The 25,484-nt window shown below is 39.2% G+C and overlaps 2 protein-coding genes and 1 non-coding gene across 6 annotated transcripts; 2 read left to right on the forward strand and 1 right to left on the reverse strand.

The window, feature by feature from the left end:
• Positions 1-975: 975 nt before the first annotated feature.
• znf687b (zinc finger protein 687b) lies at positions 976-15,723 on the forward strand. 4 transcript variants are annotated; one of them, XM_067425214.1, is made up of 11 exons: positions 976-1,063; positions 2,378-2,414; positions 2,524-4,828; positions 4,919-5,220; positions 8,432-8,616; positions 8,728-8,904; positions 9,011-9,173; positions 9,499-9,837; positions 13,587-13,699; positions 13,802-13,904; positions 13,982-15,723. In XM_067425214.1, the coding sequence occupies exons 3-11, from the start codon at positions 2,545-2,547 to the stop codon at positions 14,567-14,569; spliced, it is 4,254 nt and encodes a 1,417-aa protein (XP_067281315.1). In that variant the 5' UTR covers positions 976-1,063; positions 2,378-2,414; positions 2,524-2,544; the 3' UTR covers positions 14,570-15,723. The 4 variants fall into 4 exon arrangements, with proteins under 4 accessions (XP_067281315.1, XP_067281317.1, XP_067281318.1 ...); XM_067425215.1 differs by having other exon boundaries at positions 992-1,063; positions 2,504-4,828; XM_067425216.1 differs by lacking the exon at positions 2,378-2,414 and having other exon boundaries at positions 981-1,063.
• LOC137048583 (small nucleolar RNA SNORA13) lies at positions 9,271-9,410 on the forward strand. The gene has a single exon (XR_010899468.1). It is a non-coding gene; the product is annotated as a small nucleolar RNA SNORA13 (small nucleolar RNA).
• A 403-nt stretch (positions 15,724-16,126) lies between the features above and the next one.
• Positions 16,127-24,363, reverse strand: aqp10b (aquaporin 10b). Its single transcript, XM_067425224.1, has 6 exons — positions 24,121-24,363; positions 20,078-20,204; positions 19,867-20,004; positions 19,653-19,771; positions 17,511-17,728; positions 16,127-16,443 (listed from the first exon to the last, which is right to left on the reverse strand). The coding sequence occupies exons 1-6, from the start codon at positions 24,205-24,207 to the stop codon at positions 16,200-16,202; spliced, it is 933 nt and encodes a 310-aa protein (XP_067281325.1). The 5' UTR covers positions 24,208-24,363; the 3' UTR covers positions 16,127-16,199.
• Positions 24,364-25,484: the final 1,121 nt, after the last annotated feature.

A 25,484-nucleotide genomic window follows, 5' to 3' on the forward strand; every position in this document is an offset into this window, starting at 1 on the left:
TATTAAACTTTCAGAAAAACATACAAGGACATTTAACACCAAACGAAGCCAAGTATGGTCACTTTCAGTTTTCTCAGCAGCTCATGGTAAAGATTCTGACCTGTTTCCAAATTTAGCGTAATTCTTTATTTATTTATTTTCCCTTATACCCTACATGTTTATATTGTTGTATTATACATATTTGTTTTGTTTTTAGGAATGTTATAACGACAAAAATATTACGAATTAAAATGCTGGCAGATGTAAAGTGTCCATGATTGTGCATGTCATCAGGGATCTCTAGATGGCAGTATAACCTAGTCTATGAAAACATCAGACGAGATAAATTAAGCACCATTAATTTCCAGTGAAGTACTTGTCTTTGCTGTGTATATTTATGCATTTTGATACACTTGGTCGACATATATTTTAAGATTTTTCATCTCTTAAACTAGCGATTTTTAGAAATAAAGATTTATATTATACACAGCATTTGTGTCTGTCTATCCAACCAGGAGTCATACAGATTCACAATAATGAGTGACTGTTGTGTACTTGTCTTTCATATTACTGGACAATCTATTATCTGAGCCTGTGAGTCTGTAAATGCAAGAATATTTTGTGGATGAAATGGCAACAACATTTCTAAAGCCTATAGAAAAGAAACTATCCTGTTTTTTTACTCAATTATGGGCTATGATATATACTATACGATACTATGATAAACATGAAGCCTCTGCGCTTTGGGGGATGCAAAAAACCGCAATGCTTCTAATAAAGGCCTAAACCAAATCAACCTAAAGACAGTGAAATATGAGATCCTGGAAGGATGTAAATATACAACCACTATACATCCATAAAATGCAATGATAACATTCGTGTTTTCCTTGAAATTAATATGAAAAACTAAAACTCACCAAACCCATTCATGCACGCATTACAAGATAAACAAAGAAGACAAAGAATAATTTTTCTGTCCATTTTTTGTACTGTTGTCTGCCAAGACCTGTCCGTACTCGATCGATGACGGGAAGTTAAGGCGCTTCATCTGGAGCGAGGATAGTCGGGAATCTCAAAAAAACAGGTAAACAAAATCACTGTCCGTGCATGAAAATACACAACCCAAAAATAATACACACGTACATAAAAATGCATGATGATAAAGGCATAATGTGGCATCCATGTGAGGTTATTTATAAACAGGTAAATGTTGCCGTGCACATGCAGTGGCCTGCGCTTAAATGACCCTCGCGACGGGGCAGCACGGACCCCGCCGTCATGACAGAACAAACCCAAAAATATTCGTCATATATCTGTTTATGAGGCTACGAGCTATTTATTTATTATCACACCAACACCAAAACCGCAACTAAGGGACAAAATGTGACAAAAGCCCTTTAATCGTACCATTAGCGATACATTTCGGTCCCCATTTGTAGTTAGCCAGGTCAGATGGAGGTTTTAGCCGTTCTCAGGCAGTTGTGTTTGTTTTATTTTATACACCAAATTGATCTCTGTAACATGTTTAATGGTTGCTAATTCATTATCTTTCTTTATTGACCATTTATGTATTCATGTATTTTTTTATTCAATCTAAGAGGGCTTGTTTGGAATCTCTTGTTGATACCATAGCAGCTGTAGCGTGCTAAACAGGGTCTGTTACCTGCAAATGATCCATTGTTAAATAAAGAAAAAGTGGTTATTAGATCATACATTTTGATATAAAAAAATAAAATATTAGTTTTTTTTATACTGAATAAGAGAATGTCTTCTAGTTCAGACACCAATGCTTCGTTTGTACAGAACCATTGCGTGGCTGTTAGCCAAAGCTAACAAAACAAAGCCGTTCGTTGTCATTTTGCTGTAGCGTGATGTATTTATATATTTGTATATATTTTTTGTTGTCGTCAAAGAAAAGAATGAGCTATTATTAAAACAGCAGGATGCATGTGTCAAAAACTGTCAATTTTAACTAATTGGTGCCTCATCAACTCGAAGCAGTTTCTATTACTAGGGTTACAAACATAGAATACTTGATATTTTTTAATAAAATATCTTTGTGCAAAAAATACATTTTTATATACTAAAATCACCTCATGAAAAAAGATGACTTGCTATGATATACTGTTTAAAACTAGAACACATTACCCCTTGTCTGCATGAAAGACATCTTTAAATCTCACTGGTTTGTATAAAATATTATTTTAAATATCAGTATTAAAGAGAACTGGGATAAGCCCCTGCATATATCTTAATTTTGTGTCTCTCATATATCTATCATGGCTTTCCAAACATGTATGACCTTCTTCTGCGAAACACAAAAGAAGATATTTTGAAGAATGTTGGCAACCAAACTGTTTTGGTGACCATTGACTTCCATTATTTATATGTTCCACAGAAGAAAGAAAGTCATACAGGTTTGGAACAACATGAGGGTGAGTAAATGATGTTTACTTTTGGTTAAATTATAATTTTTGATAAACCATCCCTTTAATGCAATTCTTATCACGCACTTTTTTTTCAGACATTTTATTTGTGTTTTAGGATTGAGTCCATTGACCCGGCATGGGGGACATGAAAACCCCCGATTTCGATGACCTATTGGCAGCGTTTGATATTCCTGACATTGACGCCAAAGAGGCTATCCAGTCAGCACCAGATGAGGTTGAGGGGCATCAGGGTGCAGGTGGAGGATCACTCATTAAGTCTGGTGATGCTTCAGTAGGTGGAAGTTCAGCCATAAGATCACCCAGCCCATCCTCAGATTCTCAGAGTGACCCTTCTATTGTTAGCGTGATTGTGAAGAACCGTGTTCGCCCTGAGCCCTTTGATGGTGGTGATAACTCGGTACCAGACCCACTCAACCATAATGGATTTGTGTCGTCCGGTGGGTCAGCACATATGTCGCAGACCCGTTGCCAGCCAAATGGGGAGCAGTGGCCCATATGCAGCTCAAAGTCGATTCCTGAGACCGCAGGGTCTGTCCTTGGATCTTCCGGCAGTTCCAAACAGGGTAGCAACATTTTCAATAAGCTAAAACCCTTAATGGCACAAGGCGCTGGAGACTCTGTTGGAAGGGCCCGGAAAATGCAGCTTCTGCAACAGCAGCATATGCAGCAGGAGATGAACATAGAAGGTGCAGACAAGGCAAAAGCCCCTGCAGTTCCAAGTGGGGCAAGTGGAGCAGCATCTCCTTTCTTTCCCCCACCTAAACCACTTCTTTCCACCCCCTCTACAGCTACATCCTCTTCGCCATCTTCGTCTTCTCCCTCAGTTGGTTCCAGAGTTTCTGGGGCTGTGGCATCATCACCCCTTGCTACATCTCTAACAGAGCCATTTAACGGAACACCACGTCTTAGTTCGTCTGCATTCAGACGCGTAGATTCAGATGAAGAGGACTCAGATCCTGATTCTGGAGGATCTCTAGTCATCCACGAGAGTCCGGACTCGCCCACCCCTCCGAAACTGTCACGCAGGCTGAGGTCACCTCCAGAAAATTCACAGTCTCCATCTCTCCCTCCTTCAACGTCCCTATCACCCAGCGCTTACCCCAAACCAGGTGACATCCCCATGGCTTCACCTGCTTCACCTCGAGCTCAACAGAACTGGCTTTCCGCACCAGTCCAAACAGGAACCGGAAAGAGTTTACCGCAAGAGGAGCGAAACCCAGAGCATGTAATTGAAGAACGAGACTCGCCAGAGAGCCCTGAGCCTGAGATGCCCAAGTCCTCCATGCCAACGTCTGCAGTTACCAAAAGATCATGCAGCCCAGCGGTGGCATCTTCATCACCATCTGCCGCCCTTCAAGAACCCAAGGAAGAAGAAGAGGAGATGGAAGTAGACAAAGGGTCTACAGAGAATGGAAAAGATGTGGTTAATGTGGATGGTAAGGATGGTGGGAAAAGGGATGGAGAGAAAATGGAGGTCAATACTGCACAATCCCTCCCAGCGGACACTGGCTCAACGCCAAGCACTGGTGGCAAAGCTGTAGCTGGCAGCAATGTTCCTTCCAGACCACTTAAAGTCCGCATCAAGACCATTAAGACATCTACAGGAGGCATCACCCGCACGGTTACCCGAGTAGCGGGTAAGGGAGGTGCTGCCAATGCAGGCAAAGATGGAAGTAAAACCCAAACGGGAAATCGAGCCAACCCTGCGAAAGGCGCCAGAAAAAATGACTCCACTGCTGGTCAAGTGGTAAAAAGCTCAACCCTACCAGTGTCCACTCTAGAAGCCAGTAGTGCCATGTTAGCAGCAGCCAGCAAGGTCCAAAACAAAATGACCATGCAATCCGATAAAATGAAAGTTTCCGCCACAGCGGTGAGCATCACAAAAGCCACCACTTTACCAGTCGCTCCAGCTGTTGGCGGAATAAGCGTGCGCCCTACAGTCGCTAAAACTGCCAATGGAGGTACTGTGCCATGTAAACCAGCATCTATCGTCAACAGCACCGGTGCAGTTATTTCCCGTAGCCAATCCAGCCTGGTTGAGGCTTTCAACAAGATCCTGAATAGCAAGAACCTGCTGCCCAGCTACCGTCCGGACCTCTCAACCCCACCACCCCCTGAATGGGGTCTTCCAATGCCTGCTGCTGGCTACCGATGCTTGGAGTGCGGAGATTCTTTCGCTTTGGAGCGCAGCTTGGCACGACACTACGACCGGCGCTCATTAAGAATAGAAGTGACATGTAATCACTGTGCAAAGCGGCTGGCTTTCTTCAATAAGTGCAGTCTTTTGCTACACGCTCGGGAGCACAAGGAACGAGGCCTGGTCATGCAGTGCTCACATTTGGTTATGAGACCAGTCACAGTGGAGCAGATGATTGGCCAGGCAGACACTACTCCCATTGGTAAGTTGTGGGAAATGCTGTAGTTTTTGTGAAGATTTGAATAGGACTTTTTCAGCTTAATATTGATAATTAATATTCTCGTTCCTTTAGGTATGCTCTCTCCATCTCTCTCCTCTCCACCTCTGTCATCCTCCACCACCCCAACAGGGACGACCTCTCTACCGTCCACTTCCAGTCCACTAAAGGATTCCCCGTCTCCAGCCACGGCCTCAACCCAGCCCAGCCCTGCCCGCCGTGGACCCCAGAGTCCCCAAGCCCTGATGCCGCTGCCCTGCAAGAAAGGCGAGGCCCTGCAATATCACAACTTCAAGTGTCCTGAATGCCAAGCCCAATTTTCAAGCAAGGCTGAATTAGTGACCCATTTCCAGCAAATCAGAGCTACTCCTAATTCGGTAAGTTTTAAATGTTGTAAACATGATTTTCTTTCTTTCTGATGGGATTTTTTTATTTTATTTTTTTCATGCTCTACTTGCATGTCTACTTCACCACAAAATTATGTTTTAATTTTACAGCATATTTTGATATCTGTCAGAAATACATTTTATAAAAATAAAATTAAAAAAAAGAAGAAAAAAACAAAGATTATATTTATATATATATATATATATATATATATATATATATAAAACGTGTAAGTCTGTGTATCTATAATTATTAAAAGTAACATTTATTCCTGACAGATATAAAAATGTGTATATACCTTTTATTTCTGCTGTCAATTGATTAAGAAAATTATTCGCACCTGACATTAATGTTTTTTGTATATTTTGATGCTGTAATACTTTCACAATAAATCTCCAAATTAATGTACAAAAAAAACAATACGACAGTTAATACAAAACATCCGTTTAATGGCATCTTTTGTACTGTGCTATGAACAAAGGACTGTATCACTGTTACCAGTACTGATACTGATGTATTCTATTACATGTTTTTTTTTCTTAATTTTAGCCATTGAACATTACAAAAAAAGTGAAAGCTCTCATTGTTAACATTTTAATTGGTTTGAAAAAAATATCAAATATTTTTATTTAAGTGAACTTCAAGCCATCTTCACCTAAACTCATTGTGCATTGCCTTTATATATCAGGGTTCAAAGCTAAGGATTTTTTCTTCTGGTCCAAGTGGGAAGGTTCCAAATTGTTACTTGCCTTGTTAAGGCCTAGTCAACACGTACACATGTATTTTTATTAACAGATTTTCCTCCTCCAATTAAAAAAAAGTGTCCACATGAAAACCAAAAACACACTATGAAGCGATGTCAAAAGCAAGCCAAACCAACAGGTGGCAATATAACCCTAACTGTAAAGCTATGTTGGCCAATCAGAAGCCTGGAAGAAAAAGATTATTGCCAGTTCCTGTTTTGACCAAGGGGGTAATCTAGCACTGGGAAAGTGTTCCACCCATAGCTAACCATTGCTAACCAAGCCATCACCTGCTGTTAGCATCCCATTGACTCCCATTCATTTTTGAGTCACTTTGATAGTGAATAACTTTACATCTGAGGTGTTTAAAGACTCAATTTATCCATTGTTTATTTCTAAAGAAACACGACAATGCATAAAAGGCTCCATTACCTTGTATCTTACACTGTTGCCCCGGGGAAGCTGTTTTTGTAAAAATAGGCTAACGATTGCGTCATAACCAGCGCGACTCTGTCGCACAGTTGAGAAATTACCGTATAGACCTGAGGAGACGCTCGCAGGCAATCTTTTACTGTCTATGAGACAGTCGGGGGGGGACGTGGAGACATAAAGTCTGATAAAGACATAAAGACATAAAGACATAAAGTCTGATAAAGTCGCGGGAGAAGAATGGGAAGAAGACCATAGTGAGCCAAAAGCAACGGGACAAAACATTTAAACAACATGATTCAGATTTCACTTTCCACAACTACTAGAAGACCTACAGCTGTCAGACAGGAGGCTCACGTCACATCTACGTCGTCAAGCTCAGTCTGAGCCTGCGCAGTTCGCTCAGCCATCAGGAAGTGAGTGCGTCTAATTGACTTAATTTTCCACCATTTAAGTCTATGGGATCGCTCTGTCCATTTCTTTTACTGTCTATGGTTTTGACGCACCAAGCCAAAATCTCCTTCTTCATTGTCCTCACGCCACACTGCAACTGGAGTTCCTAAAAATCTTTACCCTGGCAGGAGTTTTCAAAAAAAGTTCACTTTCAGTGACCGGATACTGCATTTGCATGTGGACGAATGGCCAAACCGCAAAGAGAAAGCTGCGGTGTTAAAAATACCCATGTTTGTGTGGGCAGGACCTTAAATGTACACAAAAAATCTCATTAAAAGACATGTCAGTTATTTTTAATCTATGTAACCTTAATAAACAGTAATATTTTCAGGAAGGTCTAACAGGTAAATATATAGAATTTGAATAATTTCTGTATCTTCTCTGCATAAATTAAAAATAAATTAATCCTTATTAAAGCTACAAAAGTTATTCAGTCAAGATGTCTGATTAACATTAAGGACAGACATCAGCAGGTTTATTGGGCTGCTGTCACTTAAAGACCTGACACACATGACACAGATCTCACACTTATCTTATTTTTTAACTCTATCAGTTTATTTATCACTTTTTAACTCATTTTAGACTGTGCTTATGAGGATATTCGACAAAACAAGTATTTGACATAATTTTGCGTTTTTATCCGTTCATTACTGATTTGATTGAGGTTTCTATCACCATCACAGGTCAGTTTTGTAATTTCAAAAAGCTTCATCCAACTTGGTGAAAAATGAAAAATCTGTCATTAATCTCTCACCCACATGTCGTTTCAAACCCGTGAGACCTTCATTCATCTTTGGAACACAAATTAAGACATTTTTGATGAAATCTGAGCTCTCTGACCCCACATAGACACCTATTTAATTAACACTTTCAAGGCCCAGAAAGGTATTAAACACATCGTTAAAATCCAGTGCTTCAACCTTAATTTTATGAAGTGAAGAGAATACTTTCTGTGTGCAAAAACAAACAAAAATAACGACTTTATTCAACAATTTCTTCTAGCCTGTGTCAGAGTCTTACGCTGTTGACGCAGTGAAAGTGCAGTGCTTCCAGAACGCCGGCTTACCATTGGCCAAGGTAGTTCACATGATCATGACAACGCATTCGAGTCCTTCTGCCGCAAAAATAGGAAACGCTGCACCATTTACACTATGTCAACAGTGTAAGAGTCTGACACAGATGTGAAGAAATTGTTGAATAAAGTCGTTATTTTTGTTTGTTTTTGCGCACAAAAAGTATTCTCGTCACTTTATAAAATTAAGGTTAAACCACTGGAGTCACATGGACTATTTTAACGATGTCATTACTACCTTTCTGGACCTTGAAAGTGTTAATTAAATTGCTTTCTACAGAGGGGTCGAAAAGCTCTCGGATATCATAAAAAATATCTTCAGTTGTGTTCTGAAGATAAACGAAGGCCTTACAGGTTTGGAACGGCATAAGGGTGAGTAATTAATGACAAAAGTTTTATTTATGGGTGAACAAACCCTTTAAATAGGGCCCAGCATCTCTGTATAAGCTAGATAAAATTACTTAGCTTACTTACTAACTAACTCTGTCTCTTTTTATATTTCAGACTTGTACGCTTTGCTCTCCCCCCATGATGCTGCCTAACTGGTGCAGTGTGTCGGCCCATCAGCGGATTCATAAGCACCGTGCACCCCATGTGTGTCCCGAATGTGGTGGCACCGCCCGCCAGGCCACGTTTCAAACCCATCTGGAAGAGTCCTGCCTTCACTTCGCCAGGCGCATCGGCTACAGGTTCCTGGCTTTCAATTTCCTATCAGTGTTTTGTAATATTACATTTTTTTAAATAAAAAGAAATCGCCGGCCTGTACTCGCGCATGCTCAAATCCACTTCCTTAATTCCAGGTGCTCCAGTTGTCAAGTTGTGTTCGGCGGTTTGAATTCTATCAAGTCCCACATTCAGACAGCTCACTGTGAAGTCTTTCATAAGTGCCCCAATTGCCCGATGGCCTTCAAATCTGCGCAGAGCGCCCAGGGGCACATCACTTCCCAACATCCCGCCCTCACAGCTGCACAGGCTAAGTAGGTTGAACCACATCACACACAGCTTTTCATGATTAGTGCCATGGATGGGCAATATTTTGAGTATAGCTCTGATCCTCATTATTTTCTTATACTCATTCTACAGGATGATCTACAAGTGTGTCATGTGTGACACTGTGTTTACCCAGAAACCTTTGCTCTACATGCATTTTGACACTCACTTGGCCAAACAGAAGGTGCATGTGTTCAAATGTCCAGACTGCACTAAACTTTATGCCCAGAAAGGCTCCATGATGGAACACATCAAGGTAGATATCTTAACAATAGTAATACTATAATACGTCTAGTTTATTATTTTTAACAAGGATATTTAATGATTACTCTTTAAATCAATTATTGTTATTTTGCCTTTTGTGTTACCCATTCTTTTCACTTCCCCTAAAGAATGTGGTGTCAGCAAAGGCATACAGTAAAACTCTTGGTTTGGCCTTTACAGAGTGATTTCTGCATATCACCTTGCTCTAATGCTCTTACCAAGTACAAAAGCCACCTCAATGTGAATTTTTTATACATTTCCTTGTCTTGTCTCGCTCATGCTTTTGACCAGAGCTGTCTTTCCATATTTCCCCTTAGACTGCTCATAGAGGCCTGTCTGTCAAAGCAGAGACTCCGCCCACCACCTCACCTCCTGTCACAGCCCCTGCCAGCAACTCCACATCTAAACCCAAACCAGCTGAAAACAATTCAGATGAGTTGAGCCAGGGACAGGGAGAGGAGGAAGAGGAGGGGGAAGAAGAGGAGGGAGAGCAGGAAGGGGAGGAGAGAGAAGAGGAAGAAGAGGAGGAGAATGAGGAGGAAGAGCAGCCGAGCTCTCCAGAGAGCGGGAATATGGAGTGGAGGTGCAGGGAGTGCAAGAAACGCTTTGCTGAGAGAGAGGATTACATCGACCACATGAAGAACGACCACGGAACGGTTGGTACCCTTAAAGACATACATGATGCAATCACAAGAAAATGCAAGCACAGATGCTATATATTTGAGCTAAAAGATTATTCTATGAATGTATGATAATATTATATACTTCTGCGTTTTGCATTTTTCTTTTTTAAATATTTGGAGTCAGTTGAAAATAGCATTTTAAACAAAATGTATAATTTAAAATGTAACTGTTTTCTATTTCAGTATATTTTAAATTGTATTTTTTTCATGTGATGCAGAGCTAAATTTTCAGCATCATTACTCTAGTCTTCAGTCACATGATCCTTCAGAAATCATTATAATATGCTGATTTGCTGCTCAAGAAACATTTCTTATCAATGTTAAAAACAGTTGCTGGTTAATATTTTTGTGGAGGATTTTTTTTAAACCGCATTTATTTTAAATATACATTTTGTAACAATGTCTTTAATGTCACTTTTGATTAATTTAAAGGGGGCCTATTATTCCTATTTGTGCCCAAGATGTAATTTAAGTCTCAGGTGTCCCTAGAATGTGTGTGTGTCTTTGAAGTTTCAGCTTAAAATACATCAGATCATTTATAAATCCATGTTGTAAATACCCATTTCTGACTACAGTTAAGAACAGACTGTTTTTGTGCATGTGCCTTTAAATGCAAATGAGTTGCTGCGTGCCACCCCCTCTCCACACAGTTCCTGCCTCAATCAGATTCTCTGCCAAATATTAACAAGACATCTGCCTGGTTTTGATTATCATCCATATCGCAATCACTCTCACGAATAGCATAGAGAAAGAGTGACACGCGTCATAATCTGAAAGCCACGCCAACCGGGAGGAAAACAAATCAAGTGTCTCCATTGACTTTTGTATTGCAGGAAGCTGCCTCCTTGTAATGTCTAACAGCTGATATGTGACAAGGTGTACAGAAAACAAACTAAAAAATCCAAAACCAAAAACCCAGAAGTTTTTATAACCTGTTGACCCAAAAAAACGAGCTTTTAAGGACACAAAAGTGGACATGTTATTACACTGAGAACTACGCCTATTGTAGGGGAATGTAGTGGGCAACAGGAAATATATTATATAAAACATTTGGATATTTGACAAAATGTTTACTGCACACGTAGGCATACTGAGACATACTGAGTGTCAGGATTCCATTCTCCCCTAAGCTTCACGTCTTATTGCCTGTATCCGCTTTTGTCTCCTTAAACGCTCGGTTTTTGTGGTCGACAGCTTATAAAAAATTGGTTATGTGTTTTTTAGCTTGTTTGCTGTACACCATGTCACATATCAGCTTTTAGAAATTCTGTTTTTTATAAGTAAGCAACACTTCTCTGTCTCTATAGTTCTCACCGATATCTCAACGGTGTCCCATTTAATGCATCCTTGCTGAATAAAAGTATGCATTTCTTTCAAATAAATCTTGCTATCCCAAAACACATTTTCAATATGTAGTCTTCGTTTTAAGGTTCACTATGTAGTATTTTTGCAGTAAAATATCCAAAAATCACCATCCCAGTGTTATATATTTTGTTCAGTTGAGTTCTTACTAGTGCTGCAACGACGCGTCGACGTCATCGATGACGTCGACTACGGAAATACGTCGACGTTCGTGAAATGCGTCGACGCGTCGTGTCAGACGTTCATCTCGCGTAATGTTGGTTTCTGCTCCTGGTTCTATCACAAAAACCTAGAACGCGAATATCAAAAGTATGGGAATACTTTAAACAGAGGCCAAACAGTGTTTCCCGAACATAGACTAATTTGTGGCGGACTGCCACATAATCAATAACGGCCGCCACATTCGTCATTCATTCATTTTTACGCTATTTAAAAGACGCACGCATATTCGTTTAGCTGCATTTCCTTAAGTTCTCTCTCCGTCCTTTTGCGCGTCTCTTATTCACTCACACACACACACACACACACACACACACACACACACACACACACACACACACACACACACACACACACACACACACACACACACACACACGTTGCATTCGACCGTAAACAAGTTTTATTGCATTTTGGCGCATTTAGTATGACATAGCTTTTAAAACCAGAGCAGTTGAATAACAGAGTTGCGACACGCCTTCATCACGCGGCAGCGCGCGGTCACGGCGCTCATATAATTCTAAACAAACCAGCGCGGTGTGTGTCAATCAATACAGACCAGTGTTTCCCAACCGGGATCCCGAGCAAAAGTTGCGGGGACGCACTTACACTTCGGTTCATCTCGCATCTGATGACGCATCTTTAATATGGGTTGTAACTTGAAAATCATGCTGTATGTATGTTTCTGTCGATGGATACACGCGCTGACTCCTCAGGTACACTACAACAACAACAGCGATAATAAAAGAAAAACGTGGGCAAAACGGTCTCTCTTTGTAAACTTTATAAAACGCATGCGAGTGCTGCTGTACGTCCGAAAATGAGCAGTCATTTTCACCATCATCACCCCCGTGTAGCCAGGAGACTCGAATGAGAAGATCTGTCTCTGTGCACTCGTCCCAAAGCGCGCAAATAATGAGTTATCTTTCAAATCCTGTGCTTAAACGGACAAACTCACAAAAAGTATGTCAAAATGTCATAGCCTACTCTATGCCTTAAGTGAACTTTATACAGAAAATACGACGACTATCCGTGGGTCTTAAAGGGGCAGTAGCATTCACTGCTGTCTGTTTAATGTCAAACAAAAGATAAAGACATCACTCACTGCTCCTGACTGAATAGCTTTTGTAAGTTTAATAAGGATTATTTTTTTGATTTTAAACAGTTAAATGTGTGGTTATTTTACTTTTGATTACTTCATTCCATTTCTCTACCTAAAAACTAATGTTAGACCTACCTGAAAATCCTGAAAAGCATTGTTTATTTTGTTCTCATCTTTGCTCAATAGTATTTATTTGTGCTGCTGCTTCTATTTAAGTTATCTGTTCTTATTTTCTTTATTTTCATTTGACAGTAGTCCTTTTTCCCCTGAACATAGCAAATACCAAACTGTACTGAAACGTGAACCTAAAACCGTGATACAAAGCGAACCGTGAGCAGTCTGTACTGTTACACCTCTAGCGTAACTTATGCGAGGGGGTGCCACAGAATTTTGAAAAATTTCAAAGGGTAAAAAAATTTATCGTTAGATTAGTCGACTAATCGAAAAAATAATCGTTAGATTAGTCGACAGAAAAAATAATCGTTAGTTGCAGCTCTAGTTCTTACAATATCCAAAATGTTTCCAACTATTTGTAAATTGTGAGAAAATTGCTATTTTAACCAAGGAGCCAGGACGTCTGAGGGAGTCGCCTGTCAATGGTGTCATATCTGCGTTACCTCGTACTCATGACCGGAAAAGCAGAAATAGTGCCAGCAACTGTGTCCCGTCATAATAAAAGTCCTGTTGCTCGCGAGGCGTATGTTTGCGTAACAATGGCTCCAGTCGCCTTGCTCAGCTCCACAACACTTTGTTCTGTTCTGCTCTGCTTCATACTACAGTAACGTTAATAACCGCGTACATGAACATGATTTCTGTCCTAGCATGATTATTTTCCACTGGTTGTGAAGTGAAGACCACACGTCCCAAGGTTCTGAGCTCAAACTTGGCGTCATCAAGCTCCGCTTTTGTTTTGAATAGGCGCCCTCTAGCGGATGAATAAATTACACACTGTAGCTTTAATTACAATATGTTTACGTAAAATAAAAAGTAAATTCTTTAAATTTGTGTAATACCTGCCTTTTTTTATTTCTTCCTCTAGTTAATGAAGAAGTTCCCCTGCAGATCGTGCGAGCGTTCATTCAGTTCGGCCAACAGCCTTCGTCGACATGTCAGAATAATACATGAGGGCGTCAAGAGAGTCTTCCACTGCCCGTGAGTCAAATATTCATCAACCACCAATTTAATTGAATCTTTCATTTCCTCCCTAAAAAATTTTTTTATTTGATTGTTTTTCTCTTGATGTTGTTCTTTCAGGCACTGCTCAGAGGGCAAACGTACATTCAGCAGTCGCCTGATTTTGGAGAAGCACATTCGGGTCAGACATGGCATTAGAGCGCGACAAACAACAGACAAACCGGTCAGTTTGGACTCTCTACCTCTTTAGAGTTCATTATATTTAATTATCCACATATTCATTTTAATATCCTCTCTCAGAGCGCTCCAAACACCAGGAAGCGTTCACTTCCAGGTGACGGGGCGGGCAGTTCATCTGAGCTTGACAATGAGGGCGGAGCTCCAGCTGCAGGGGGCGGTGGCGGCGATACGGACGACACGGGAGAGGACGCCTCGGGTCCAGCGAAGAGAACTCGAGCGTCTGAAAACCGACCGGTCGAGCAGGAGGAAGACGACGGCACTTTCCGTTGCACACCCTGCGGCTTCACCACCCAGGATTGGGAAGAGTTCCAGCGGCACATTCCCGTCCACTGTGACGCAGAGAACGCGTCTCAGCAGTGCCTGCAATGCGGAGCATGTTTCGCCTCGGCCGGCTCTCTCAGCCGACACAAATTCATTACACACCGCTTGCGCCAAGGTCAGCATGACGGCCGTGGTGGAAACGCATCGCCTGGCGCGTCTCCGCAGGACGGATCGCCGTCCTCACCTAAAGCGGGCGAGGACGGGGAGGGAGGGGTGAGCTGCAGGGTGTGCGGCCGGCGCTTCGACAAAACATCGGACCTTAACACGCACTTCCGCACGCATGGCATGGCCTTCATCACGGCACACAGGACCGATAAACCCTTGTAGAACGAGTGAGACGGGGAAAATGAAAAAAAGGAAAAGCCATTGCAAAACAGGACACGGCTTTGAACCAGCCAATAAGACGAGTTTAAAAATAATGCATATAATTTGGAAAACTTAACCCGTCGTTTTGATTGTAATGTGAACTGTCTTCCGAAATACAAAGATATTAAAGTTATTTCGCCCGTTCCTCCAATCGCTCCCTGTTTGTAACATCCTCAGCCTTTTAAATACATTTACAAAAGGTCAAATTGTATCTCAGACAGGCTTTGTATTGCTCGAAAACGACTTTACTTTTAGAGCAATTGGCGTCTGCTGGGTTTCCGCTGAGCTGAGCGTCAATCCACAAAAGCATTAAAGCAAAAAGGGTGCTAGTGAAGGTTTTTTTTTTTTTTACAAATAAAGGAAAACACTGATTTTAAATGTAACGATATTGTACAGACATTGTAGTACTGATATTTATTTATATTGAAGCATTCATCAGTCTTTTGATAATCATTGAGAACTTAAAAAAGAAATGTGGAAAAGTTTCATTTGTGTAAGGAGAACAGACGTATATGAGGTCAAAGATGGATTGTAAAGTTTAAATAGACAAAAAAGGTCAATATAAGTAAACACGGATTCATTACATTTCATTCGCAGATACACTTGAGCTCATTTTATATGTGTATAAATGCAGTACATCAGTTTGATATGGTTGTTGCATTTGGAAATGTGAATAAGTCTTTGTATTTTTCCCCCCCGTAGCTGAAAGGTGATATTGAAATGCTACTAGTGAAAGTTTGTGTTCGGGACCTGATGTAATTTTTACGGCTTCATCTGATTGAAAAATCAACACTGAGTTTGAAGGATTGCTTGTGTGTTTTATGGCAAATTATGTACAAATATGAATGTTGTTTGTGTATTTTTTTTTTCTTTGATAAGAGTCTTTTCTATCAGAATGTTTTGTGCTTGTCGAAAACCACATTTCTTAAAAAATAATCGTGATCGTGTGAATCCTCTGTGTGAGTGTGACTTTCTATCTCTCCAGTAATAGATGTATACATCCCATACATAGACAGTCTATAGACAGCCATCTTCTTCTGTGATGACCTGCCTGTTTCACTGCCGTACATCTGTGTCAGTTCTCTTTCTAAATAAAACAGTAAATTGGTACGGTACAGATCATGGTGTCCTTAATGATTTGTGTCCCGGTGCATGCTGGGAACACTAATAATAGTAAAATGCACCGAATTGAATATCAACATTAGCAAAATCCTTAAATGCAATGCAATTACTGATGAAAAATACATACAGAAATAAATTGATGTTGCGGTTTGTGATTTTTTTTTTTTAGCTAGAAAATCAATCGATTGCACATTACTATAAGGTCTCCATTGTCAGTGTATTAAATTATTAACTTTAACATTAAACTAAATGTTATTGTAAAATTTCACAGCTTCATTAGAGCTGGAATTGAATATGTTTTAATTTTTGCTTACAAAAGAAAATATGAAGGACTCTGAAGCGAGCCTTCAGGTTATTACATAGTAATTGTTGGATGTATTTCATTATAAACCTACAAAAAGTTGTAATTAAATACATATCAATTGTAACAATTAAGATTCCATCATGCGTTTGACAGATTCTTTTCACTTTAGCGTATGTCTGCTGAGGTCATGGAAAAGATCCTTTCCTTGCCGTTTTCTTTACTGGTGTCAAACTTCGGCTGCACACCCTCTAACTCCAACGTTTTCTGGTCCACCGCTGCCAGGCCTTCAGGATCCATTAGCTCTGAGTCTGGATGATGTATGCCGATCAGCAGCTCATAAAGTAATGAACCCAGAAGAGCACCTACACACGGTACAACCAGCGGTACCCACCACCATCCGTGTCCGGCCCTGACAAGAAGTAGTCTCATGTTAGTGTTGAAAAGGTTTTCTTTTTATCTGTACATATATATTCACACACTGCTGTTCAAAAGTTTGGTGATTTTAAGGGGCTATGAACTATTACTTGCATTCAGCAAAGATGCATTCATTTTAAGTAATAGTAAAGACATTTATAATATTACAAAATATATCTATTTCAAACAAATACAAAGCTCTGTCATGAAATTCAAAATGGTGCAAGCTGTTAAAGGAACTGTATGTTAGAAATGTATCTCAATTAATCATAAACTTAAAAAAGTAAGTAACCAGGTTGCCTTAACATTTTGAGTTTATAAAAAATATATATATTTTAGTTGATACAATGAAGGAATCTGGTTTAAGTAAATAGAAACTAAAAATATTATTGTATCTGCATAAAAAAAACAGCATAAAAAGTGTGATAAATCATGAAAAAGCACACTGTGTCATCAAAAACACACACAATTACCCAATATGTTTACAATTTTTTTAATAATACCTATTTCAAACAAATACAAAGCTCTGTCGTGAAATTCAAAATGGTGCAAGCTGTTAAAGGAACTGTATGTTAGAAATGTATCTCAATTAATCATAAAATGGCCCTATGTCACTAGACATTAAGAAATCATGTTAATTTCAAATACTTATATCACTGACAACAGTAGTCTGGCCAGGATATTTATATTGTTGCAGCCCTCAACTGATGTTGATGTTGACATGTCGTGTTTTGCCCTGAAGCTCCGCCCTCCACCTATCTACCAATTACGAAGTCAGTTGTGTTTCTGCATCTGGGTTGCCAGATCTGCTCTAGTTACCACAGCTGCAGCTACAAACGTTCCTGCTGGATCCTGCAGCCTATCTGGCAACCTCAAGTCAGGGGGAGGGGGAGAGGGGAAAGTGATTGCAGTACCAGTTTTGGCCACAATCTTACATACACTTCCTTTAAGTCAATCTCCTTGCGATTGCATTGTTCTCTACAGGGCACCGAGCATAAGAGACTTTCAAAAACTAACACTAACATCACTATATATTAATTGATCATTGTTTGTTACACTGACCTGAACACCTCATCTCCCCAGCCTGCAATATAAGAGAAGAGTCTTGGTCCCAAGTCTCTTGCTGGGTTGATGGCGTATCCGCTGTTAGATCCCATTGAAATACCAATCACCAGGACAACTGCTCCTACCAGGACAGGCTCCAGACCAGGCGGTGCTGGTGTGTTATGAGTGTCTCCCAATGCAAGAACACACACTAGCAGAGCAGCTGTGCCAATTATCTGCAGAACAAGCAGAGGCGGACAGTAGTGGAGTATTTTTACTTTCTACTCAAGTACATTTTTCAAGTATATGTTTATCAGTGTTCTTCTTTGGAAAACTTTTACTTCACTACATTCCAAAGCATAATATATACGCTGTAAAAAATATATTGTTGGTTTAACTTAAAAAAGTAAGTAACCAGGTGGCCTTAACATTTTGAGTTTATAAAAAAAATATATATTTTAGTTGATACAATGAAGGAATCTGGTTTAAGTAAATAGAAACTAAAAATATTATTGTATCTGCATAAAAAAACAGCATAAAAAGTGTGATAAATCATGAAAAAGCACACTGTGTCATCAAAAACACACACAATTACCCAATATGTTTACAATTTTTTTTAATAATACTTGAATAAAGTTTGTCGATTCTCAAAAATGTATTTGTATAATGTCATTGTATTAACTCAAATTTAAATGAACTCAAAACTTTAAGGCAACCAGGTAAATTATTTCTGAATTATTTTTTACAGTGTAATGTCATACTTTTTACTGCACTACATTTCATAAATAAAAGGGTTTTTTTACCTTTAACTCTTAATTACATAGTACTTTCTTACAGTAGGCTACTTTTGTACTGATGTAAAATTTTAATTACTTTTACTTGAGTTAAAGTATACAGTACTACATTTTTAATCTAATTAAGTATTAAATGATATTCAATACGAAACGCAGTGTAGTAAAAAGTACAATATTATGCTTTGGAATGTTGTGAAGTAAAAATTTTCCCAAAGAAGAACACTGATAAAGAACATAAACTAATAACTAAAAAAATATACTTACTAAATAAAATTACTTGGAAAGTAAAAATACTTCAACACTGTCCGGCTCTGAGAACAAGTTAATTGCCTATACAGCTCACTTCAGATCTGTACCGCTGACCACCGGAAGCTAGTTAATTTAGTCCATAAAGTTTTAAATATGGAAATTTTTCTCACACATATGCACCACTTCGCTTCAGGCCTTTATTCACCCCCCTCATTTTTGAGAGTGTGTAACTCAGGCCCTGTGTGCTCTAGGAACCTGCAGACAGTTCGGGCTGTTTCCACTAAATTCCAGAAAATAGTGGAAAAAAGAATTTTGTCTGTGTCATGTTGTGTGCAAGATTTACTCAAATGGGTCTGAAGGGATGACCCCTATTTTTTACCCCTTTTTTACCCCTTATTGCCCCTCCCCCGACCCTGCTACCCCCCTCCACCACCCCCTCCTACCACCATATACAGCGATATAAATGCAATATTCCAGTGTCATTAAATTAATTATACATGCTGGAAGCAGCCCAAAGTGTCTGCAGGGTCCTAGAGCACACAGGGCCTGAGTTACACACTTTCAAAAATTAATTTATATAAAAAAAATCAAAAAGCGCCTCATTTTTGGGGCGGTTATAACAGCTTACACAACATATACTTACATGTTTATCACTTTTAGCAGTGTTTTATGTAACTTCAAAGGGTTTCCTGTAAAATGACACCAACATTTTGAACCTAGACCACTGTATGTGTGTATGGGAGGCTTTTCAATTTGGGTAGGCCAAATCCAGGCGGAAATGACATCAGAGTAATTTAGTGTAAATACATTACTTTGTGTAAAACAAATGTCAAAGTGATGCATATCTCCAGAAAGTAGAGACTCTAAGCTTTCAAATGGTACCACATATGACATAGCTCCTCCACAGACATTTAAAATGGAAAGTAAATACATGACGATGTCATTCCGGACCCTGTACCGGGTCCTCGGAGTTTAAGTGGATAACTCCGATTTTTATTGTTATTTACAGGGCTTGAGGGTGAATATATCAGGGTCTAATTTTAATTTTTGGGTTAATTAACCCTTTAAGAATAGTCTTAGCATTTCAAGCAATGTCCCCGTTTTATATGTTACTGACCTGGTCTACCACTCCACCCCATAGACTCAGGTAGTCTGCTGGGTAAGTTGAGAAGATACCAGCTGTAGCAGTGGCACCACTAACTGTCAGATGCCCTCCAGTGAAATCCATTATGGCATCTAAAATAATACATTTGAATAAGAGTCTTAATTTGGATGTACTTACTGTACTGTATTTTTATAGAGAGATTACCTATCGACTAAGATCCCCTCACCATAATACTGAAGAGCAACAGTTGCTGCAGCCAGAAATGCACCTGAAACCTGTGACAACACATAGAAAGGAAGACGAGTCCAGGAGAACCTTCCCAGGACACACATGCTGAGGGAAACAGCTGGATTCAGATGAGCTCCTTAAACAGGTGAGAAATATTTTTATTGGCATGGACATACTTAATATACACAGCTGCACTGGAGAGTTTGTACCTGATACACCTTTTGAAATATAGACTCCAAATGTGGTGCCCAGTGCAAATCCAAGGTTGATTGACAGGTAGTCGCCCTTAGTGTTTTGAGAGGTCGTCACCTGGGCAACTGAGCCACACCCAAAAAGCTGAAGTGTAGAGAGAGTGACATCAAGACATTTTGAAGAATTATCTGTTTTGAACGTGTACTTAGACATGATGTCTATAATGAAAAGCTTTATGGCACAATGAGATTGTTGGTCATTATGGTAACGGCAGTTCCTGAGAAGCGGCAAAAGATTATTAAGTAGTTCAAAGTCTTCAAAGTTTGACCTCTAGAATATTGCTGAAATTCTTTGTGCATGTGCTACTGAATAGATGTGTGCAAGTCAGTACATTTCAGTATAGGGTTATCAAACGTCCTGTTTTCCCAGGACATAGACATTTTGGTTATAGAAAGTATTTTGTAATATAACAATTGTCTATCCATACAGAGGGGGCATACTTTAAATGTATTGAAATTAATAAGGCGTCTTTGAGTAAACTTCGAGTATCACTTCAGCATCTCATTGCCGAGCAGAGTGTCCTGGTTATCGGTAATCAAAATATGTTCACCCTATTTCAGTAGATTTACCATTTACATGTACAGTATAACAAGAAAAAATACCTCTAAAGAATGTACTAATACATTATTACAAATCAAAAGTTGTATCTGTTAAAGGCACCATATGTAATCTTCACCGTTAGAGGTCGCTTATTCAAAACAAAGGCGTAGCTTGATGACACATTGATTTCCACCTCTACAGCCAGTGGAAAAGAATCCGATGGGACTCGGGCAGAAATAATATTCATGGATACGATTTTTTAACGTTACTGCAGTATGAAGCTGGGTGGAGCCGAAAGCTGCTGGAGCAGAATGAGGCCACTGGAGCGATTGCTAATGTGATATGTGCAAAACATGACTCGAGAGCAGTGGAGCTTTTACTGGCCGCAGGCGAATGCTTCCTCTTCTTCCGATTATCTGCATGTGGGGTAACACAGCGCTGTTTTCTGTTCTCATGACCAATTCGTACATATTTGTGTGAGACGGCTAATTCGTATATATTCATACGCCCTCATTCGATTTGTTTAAGCCGCCGTGACAGGTAGGTTTAGGGGCGGTGAGGTCGTACAAATTCGTAAGAATTAGCCACCCTGTAAAATACGTACAAATTGCCATGAGATCGGGTTGGTTTTATCATATTAGATACATTTTGAGTGTGCTGAAAGTTATGTTATAATGCTACTCGGCTACTATGAGACACTTGTTCACACTGCAGTAAGCTATCGATATTAGGCATGGTCAACATGGCATTCATGGTAAATCAAGAAAACAAGATTTAAACAATAAGACTAACTGTCTTGAGCTATATAACAATGATTCGTTTTCTTTCAATGAATGTATCCAAACCGTTAGCCACCTGTCTAATAAAACACATAGTATATTAATCAGTACAGGGAGTGCAGAATTATTAGGCAAGTTGTATTTTTGAGGATTAATTTTATTATTGAACAACAACCATGTTCTCAATGAACACAAAAAACTCATTAATATCAAAGCTGAATATTTTTGGAAGTTTTAGTTTTTAGTTTTTAGTTTTAGCTATTTTAGGGGGATATCTGTGTGTGCAGGTGACTATTACTGTGCATAATTATTAGGCAACTTAACAAAAAACAAATTTATACCCATTTCAATTATTTATTTTTACCAGTGAAACCAATATAACATCTCAACATTCACAAATATACATTTCTGACATTCAAAAACCAAACAAAAACAAATCAGTGACCAATATAGCCACCTTTCTTTGCAAGGACACTCAAAAGCCTGCCATCCATGGATTCTGTCAGTGTTTTGATCTGTTCACCATCAACATCGCGTGCAGCAGCAACCACAGCCTCCCAGACACTGTTCAGAGAGGTGTACTGTTTTCCCTCCTTGTAAATCGCACATTTGATGATGGACCACAGGTTCTCAATGGGGTTCAGATCAGATGAACAAGGAGGCCATATCATTAGATTTTCTTCTTTTATACCCTTTCTCGCCAGCCACGCTGTGGAGTACTTGGACGCGTGTGATGGAGCATTGTCCTGCATGAAAATCATGTTTTTCTTGAAGGATGCAGACTTCTTCCTGTACCACTGCTTGAAGAAGGTGTCTTCCAGAAACTGGCAGTAGGACTGGGAGATGAGCTTGACTCCATCCTCAACCCGAAAAGGCCCCACAAGCTCATCTTTGATGATACCAGCCCAAACCAGTACTCCACCTCCACCTTACTGGCGTCTGAGTCGGACTGGAGCTCTCTGCCCTTTACCAATCCAGCCACGGGCCCATCCAACTGGCCCATCAAGACTCACTCTCATTTCATCAGTCCATAAAACCTTAGAAAAATCAGTCTTGAGATATTTCTTGGCCCAGTCTTGACGTTTCAGCTTGTGTGTCTTGTTCAGTGGTGGTCGACTTTCTGCCGTTCTTACCTTGGCCATGTCTCTGAGTATTGCACATCTTGTGCTTTTGGGCACTCCAGTAATGTTGCAGCTCTGAAATATGGCCAAACTGGTGGCAAGGGGCATCTTGGCAGCTACACGCTTGACTTTTCTCAGTTCACGGGCAGTTATTTTGCGCCTTGGTTTTTCCACACGCTTCTTGCGACCCTGTTGACTATTTTGAATGAAACGCTTGATTGTTCGATGATCGCGCTTCAGAAGCTTGGCTATTTTAAGACTGCTGCATCCCTCTGCAATATATCTCACTATTTTTGACTTTTCTGAGCCTGTCAAGTCCTTCTTTTGACTCATTTTGCCAAAGGAAAGGAAGTTGCCTAATAATTATGCACACCTGATATAGGGTGTTGATGTCATTAGACCACACCCCTTCTCATTACAGAGATGCACATCACCTATTATGCTTAATTGGTAGTAGGCTTTCCAGCCTATACAGCTTGGAGTAAGACAACATGCATAACGAGGATGATGTGGTCAAAATACTCATTTGCCTAATAATTCTGCACTCCCTGTATTTGGTGTTTCCATGGTTTTTACTAAATAAAACGAGGGAAATCGAGGGTAATGTAGATGTGCGATGCACTGATACGGTCCTGGTTAACTTAAAATTGCTGATTTCTCTGGATTTATACATTCTTGGAAACATTTTGGATAAGTACACAAGTCAACAAAATATTTAGTAGTTTTTTTTAATATTTTAATCCAAAAATGTTACATATTGTGCCCTTTAATAGTATTTAATGGACCTGAGCTAACATGAACTAACAGTGAACTCTCTCTCTCTCTCTCTCTCTCTCTCTCTCTCTCTCTCTCTCTCTCTCTCTCTCACACACACACACACACACACACACACACACGCACACACGCACACACATTTAAGATAAATCAATTATGTAAAATAATTAATTACGTTTGGTTATCCATATCGGACATTGCAGTTCTATAGAACTGTCTATAGATATGTATAGGTGTAATAATTATGATGAATAATAATAACCAATGATTAACCATTAATTTCAGTTGGATTAAATAACAGACAAATATATTAAACTGAACGAGAAGTGCAAATCAAAATTTTGATTGTAAAGGCTTTAGGAAAGGCAGGTACTGTGAATGAAACATTTGTGTAGTGAAAATGATACTTAATGAAAATGTTCCAAAAATGAAAATGAAAATGTTCCAATATAAATAGCAGTAATAGAGATTAATAAATAATGTAGCAAATTAATAGTTCATTTTTAATGCATTAATAAGGTTAACTAATGGAAGTTTATTGTAAAGTGTTACCAAAGAAAATCAGAATTTAGAATAAGTACAGGTACACAAAAAAATGGGTGTAGAAATGTAGCTTTGCTATTAATTGCTGTTAAAATTTCACAGATAATTACAATGAAATGGCAATTAACACATTGAATTAAACATGAAATGCTGTAGTATTTAATCGTATTTAAATAGTTTACAGTGTTGGCCTCATTAATGGCACAAATATTATAAATATAGATATGAAGATTACTTTCTTACTATCAAAACATAGACTCCGAAAAATTCAGCCAGGCATTCTCTGATCAAGCTGCTCTTGATTCTGCATCTCCTCAGCAGACGATCCATTATTTCTGACCTCTGTACTGTCGGTGTTTTTCTGTTCCTTTACATATAAGAGTAAATGTAGGCCAGACAGATGATTCTCAGGACTCCATTGAGGAGTTCTCGAATGAAAAGATCCAGTCAGCAGCGTAGAGAACGCATGCTCTTCTGTTTAGATAATTATCACACCACATAAAAACGCAGACTATCTGATGTGTGTGTGTGTGTCTGGAGAAGGAATGACAATTACATGTAGTACATTGCCCTTTTGTAATAAAACGATGAGTAGTTTATTGTTAACTTTTATCTGTGATGAACTGCTGGTTTATACATGACTCATATATATGCATAACTCATCTCTTCATTTTGAAACAAAAGTAAATGTTCTGTTTTTGCCAATTTATTCCAAATACTGTCAACATTTTCAAAAATATGTGTTTTACTCTGGCTCTCCCTCTCTATAGTCAGAATAAAAAGGTAAAAAATAATAATAAAGAGATACAGAAGATGATTTATGCAGAAGTGTCCTGCTCCTGAAGGGGCAAACGTCCCGCAGGTTTGAGCTCCTAAACACTTGGCTGGGAGTTTCTAATACGTCTGAAGACCTTGACTGGTTTCAGGTGTGTTTAATAAGGGTCAGAGCTAAACTCTGCAGGATACTGGCCCTCCACACTGTAAAAAGTGTTCGGTTGACTTTAATTAAAGTGAGGAAATCCATTGCCTTAAAATGATTAAGTAATAAAAACTGTAATAATATTGTAATAAACAGCAGATGAAAATGATCTGTTATAACGCCAGTGCTAATTCATGTGTGTTGTCATTGACAAATAAATACATACACAGATTAGATTTCATTTTTTATTATACATGCATTTTATATAAGGCATGTATAAACACAATAAACATTTTAAATATTCTAAATAACACAACATTTGGTAAAAATGTAGCATAAATAATCCATTTGGTCTATGCTGCCTTGATCTGACAGCTGGTCCTTGATTTTGATTTCCTTTCGCTGCTTTTTTTGGGGTGGTGAACGGTCCACACCTGCAATGTCCTGTTGAAGGAACAGACAGAATCCAGATTTAATGAGTGCTTCTTAATCTAAAGAACACTTTGCTTCTATTATTTCGATATGAGGGATCTGTTTAAAAATGATGACAAATGATTGAAGTATTTAATTTCTAAACGCGATTAGTAAAACTGAGAGATAGGTGAGACTAACCAATGCTCGTTTCTGGGTCAGCTGGGTCCTGGGCTGAAGGCTGCTCAGAGTCCTCCGGTTCACTTTCGAAGTGTTT

This window comes from Pseudorasbora parva, chromosome 19, assembly GCF_024679245.1.
Source record: "Pseudorasbora parva isolate DD20220531a chromosome 19, ASM2467924v1, whole genome shotgun sequence".
Taxonomy (NCBI): domain Eukaryota; kingdom Metazoa; phylum Chordata; class Actinopteri; order Cypriniformes; family Gobionidae; genus Pseudorasbora; species Pseudorasbora parva.

Excerpts from the sequence above, each read along its gene's own strand:
- aqp10b (XM_067425224.1), bottom strand. The coding sequence starts at position 24,207 with ATGGATCGTCTGCTGAGGAGATGCAGAATCAAGAGCAGCTTGATCAGA. Across the intron at positions 20,205-24,120 it reads TCGGAGTCTATGTTTTGATA|CTTTTTGGGTGTGGCTCAGT; the intron begins GTAAGAAAGTAA and ends TCTACACTTCAG. Across the intron at positions 20,005-20,077 it reads TATTTCAAAAGGTGTATCAG|GAGCTCATCTGAATCCAGCT; the intron begins GTACAAACTCTC and ends CACCTGTTTAAG.
- znf687b (XM_067425214.1), top strand. The coding sequence starts at position 2,545 with ATGGGGGACATGAAAACCCCCGATTTCGATGACCTATTGGCAGCGTTT. Across the intron at positions 4,829-4,918 it reads GGCAGACACTACTCCCATTG|GTATGCTCTCTCCATCTCTC; the intron begins GTAAGTTGTGGG and ends TCGTTCCTTTAG. Across the intron at positions 9,838-13,586 it reads TGAAGAACGACCACGGAACG|TTAATGAAGAAGTTCCCCTG; the intron begins GTTGGTACCCTT and ends TTCTTCCTCTAG.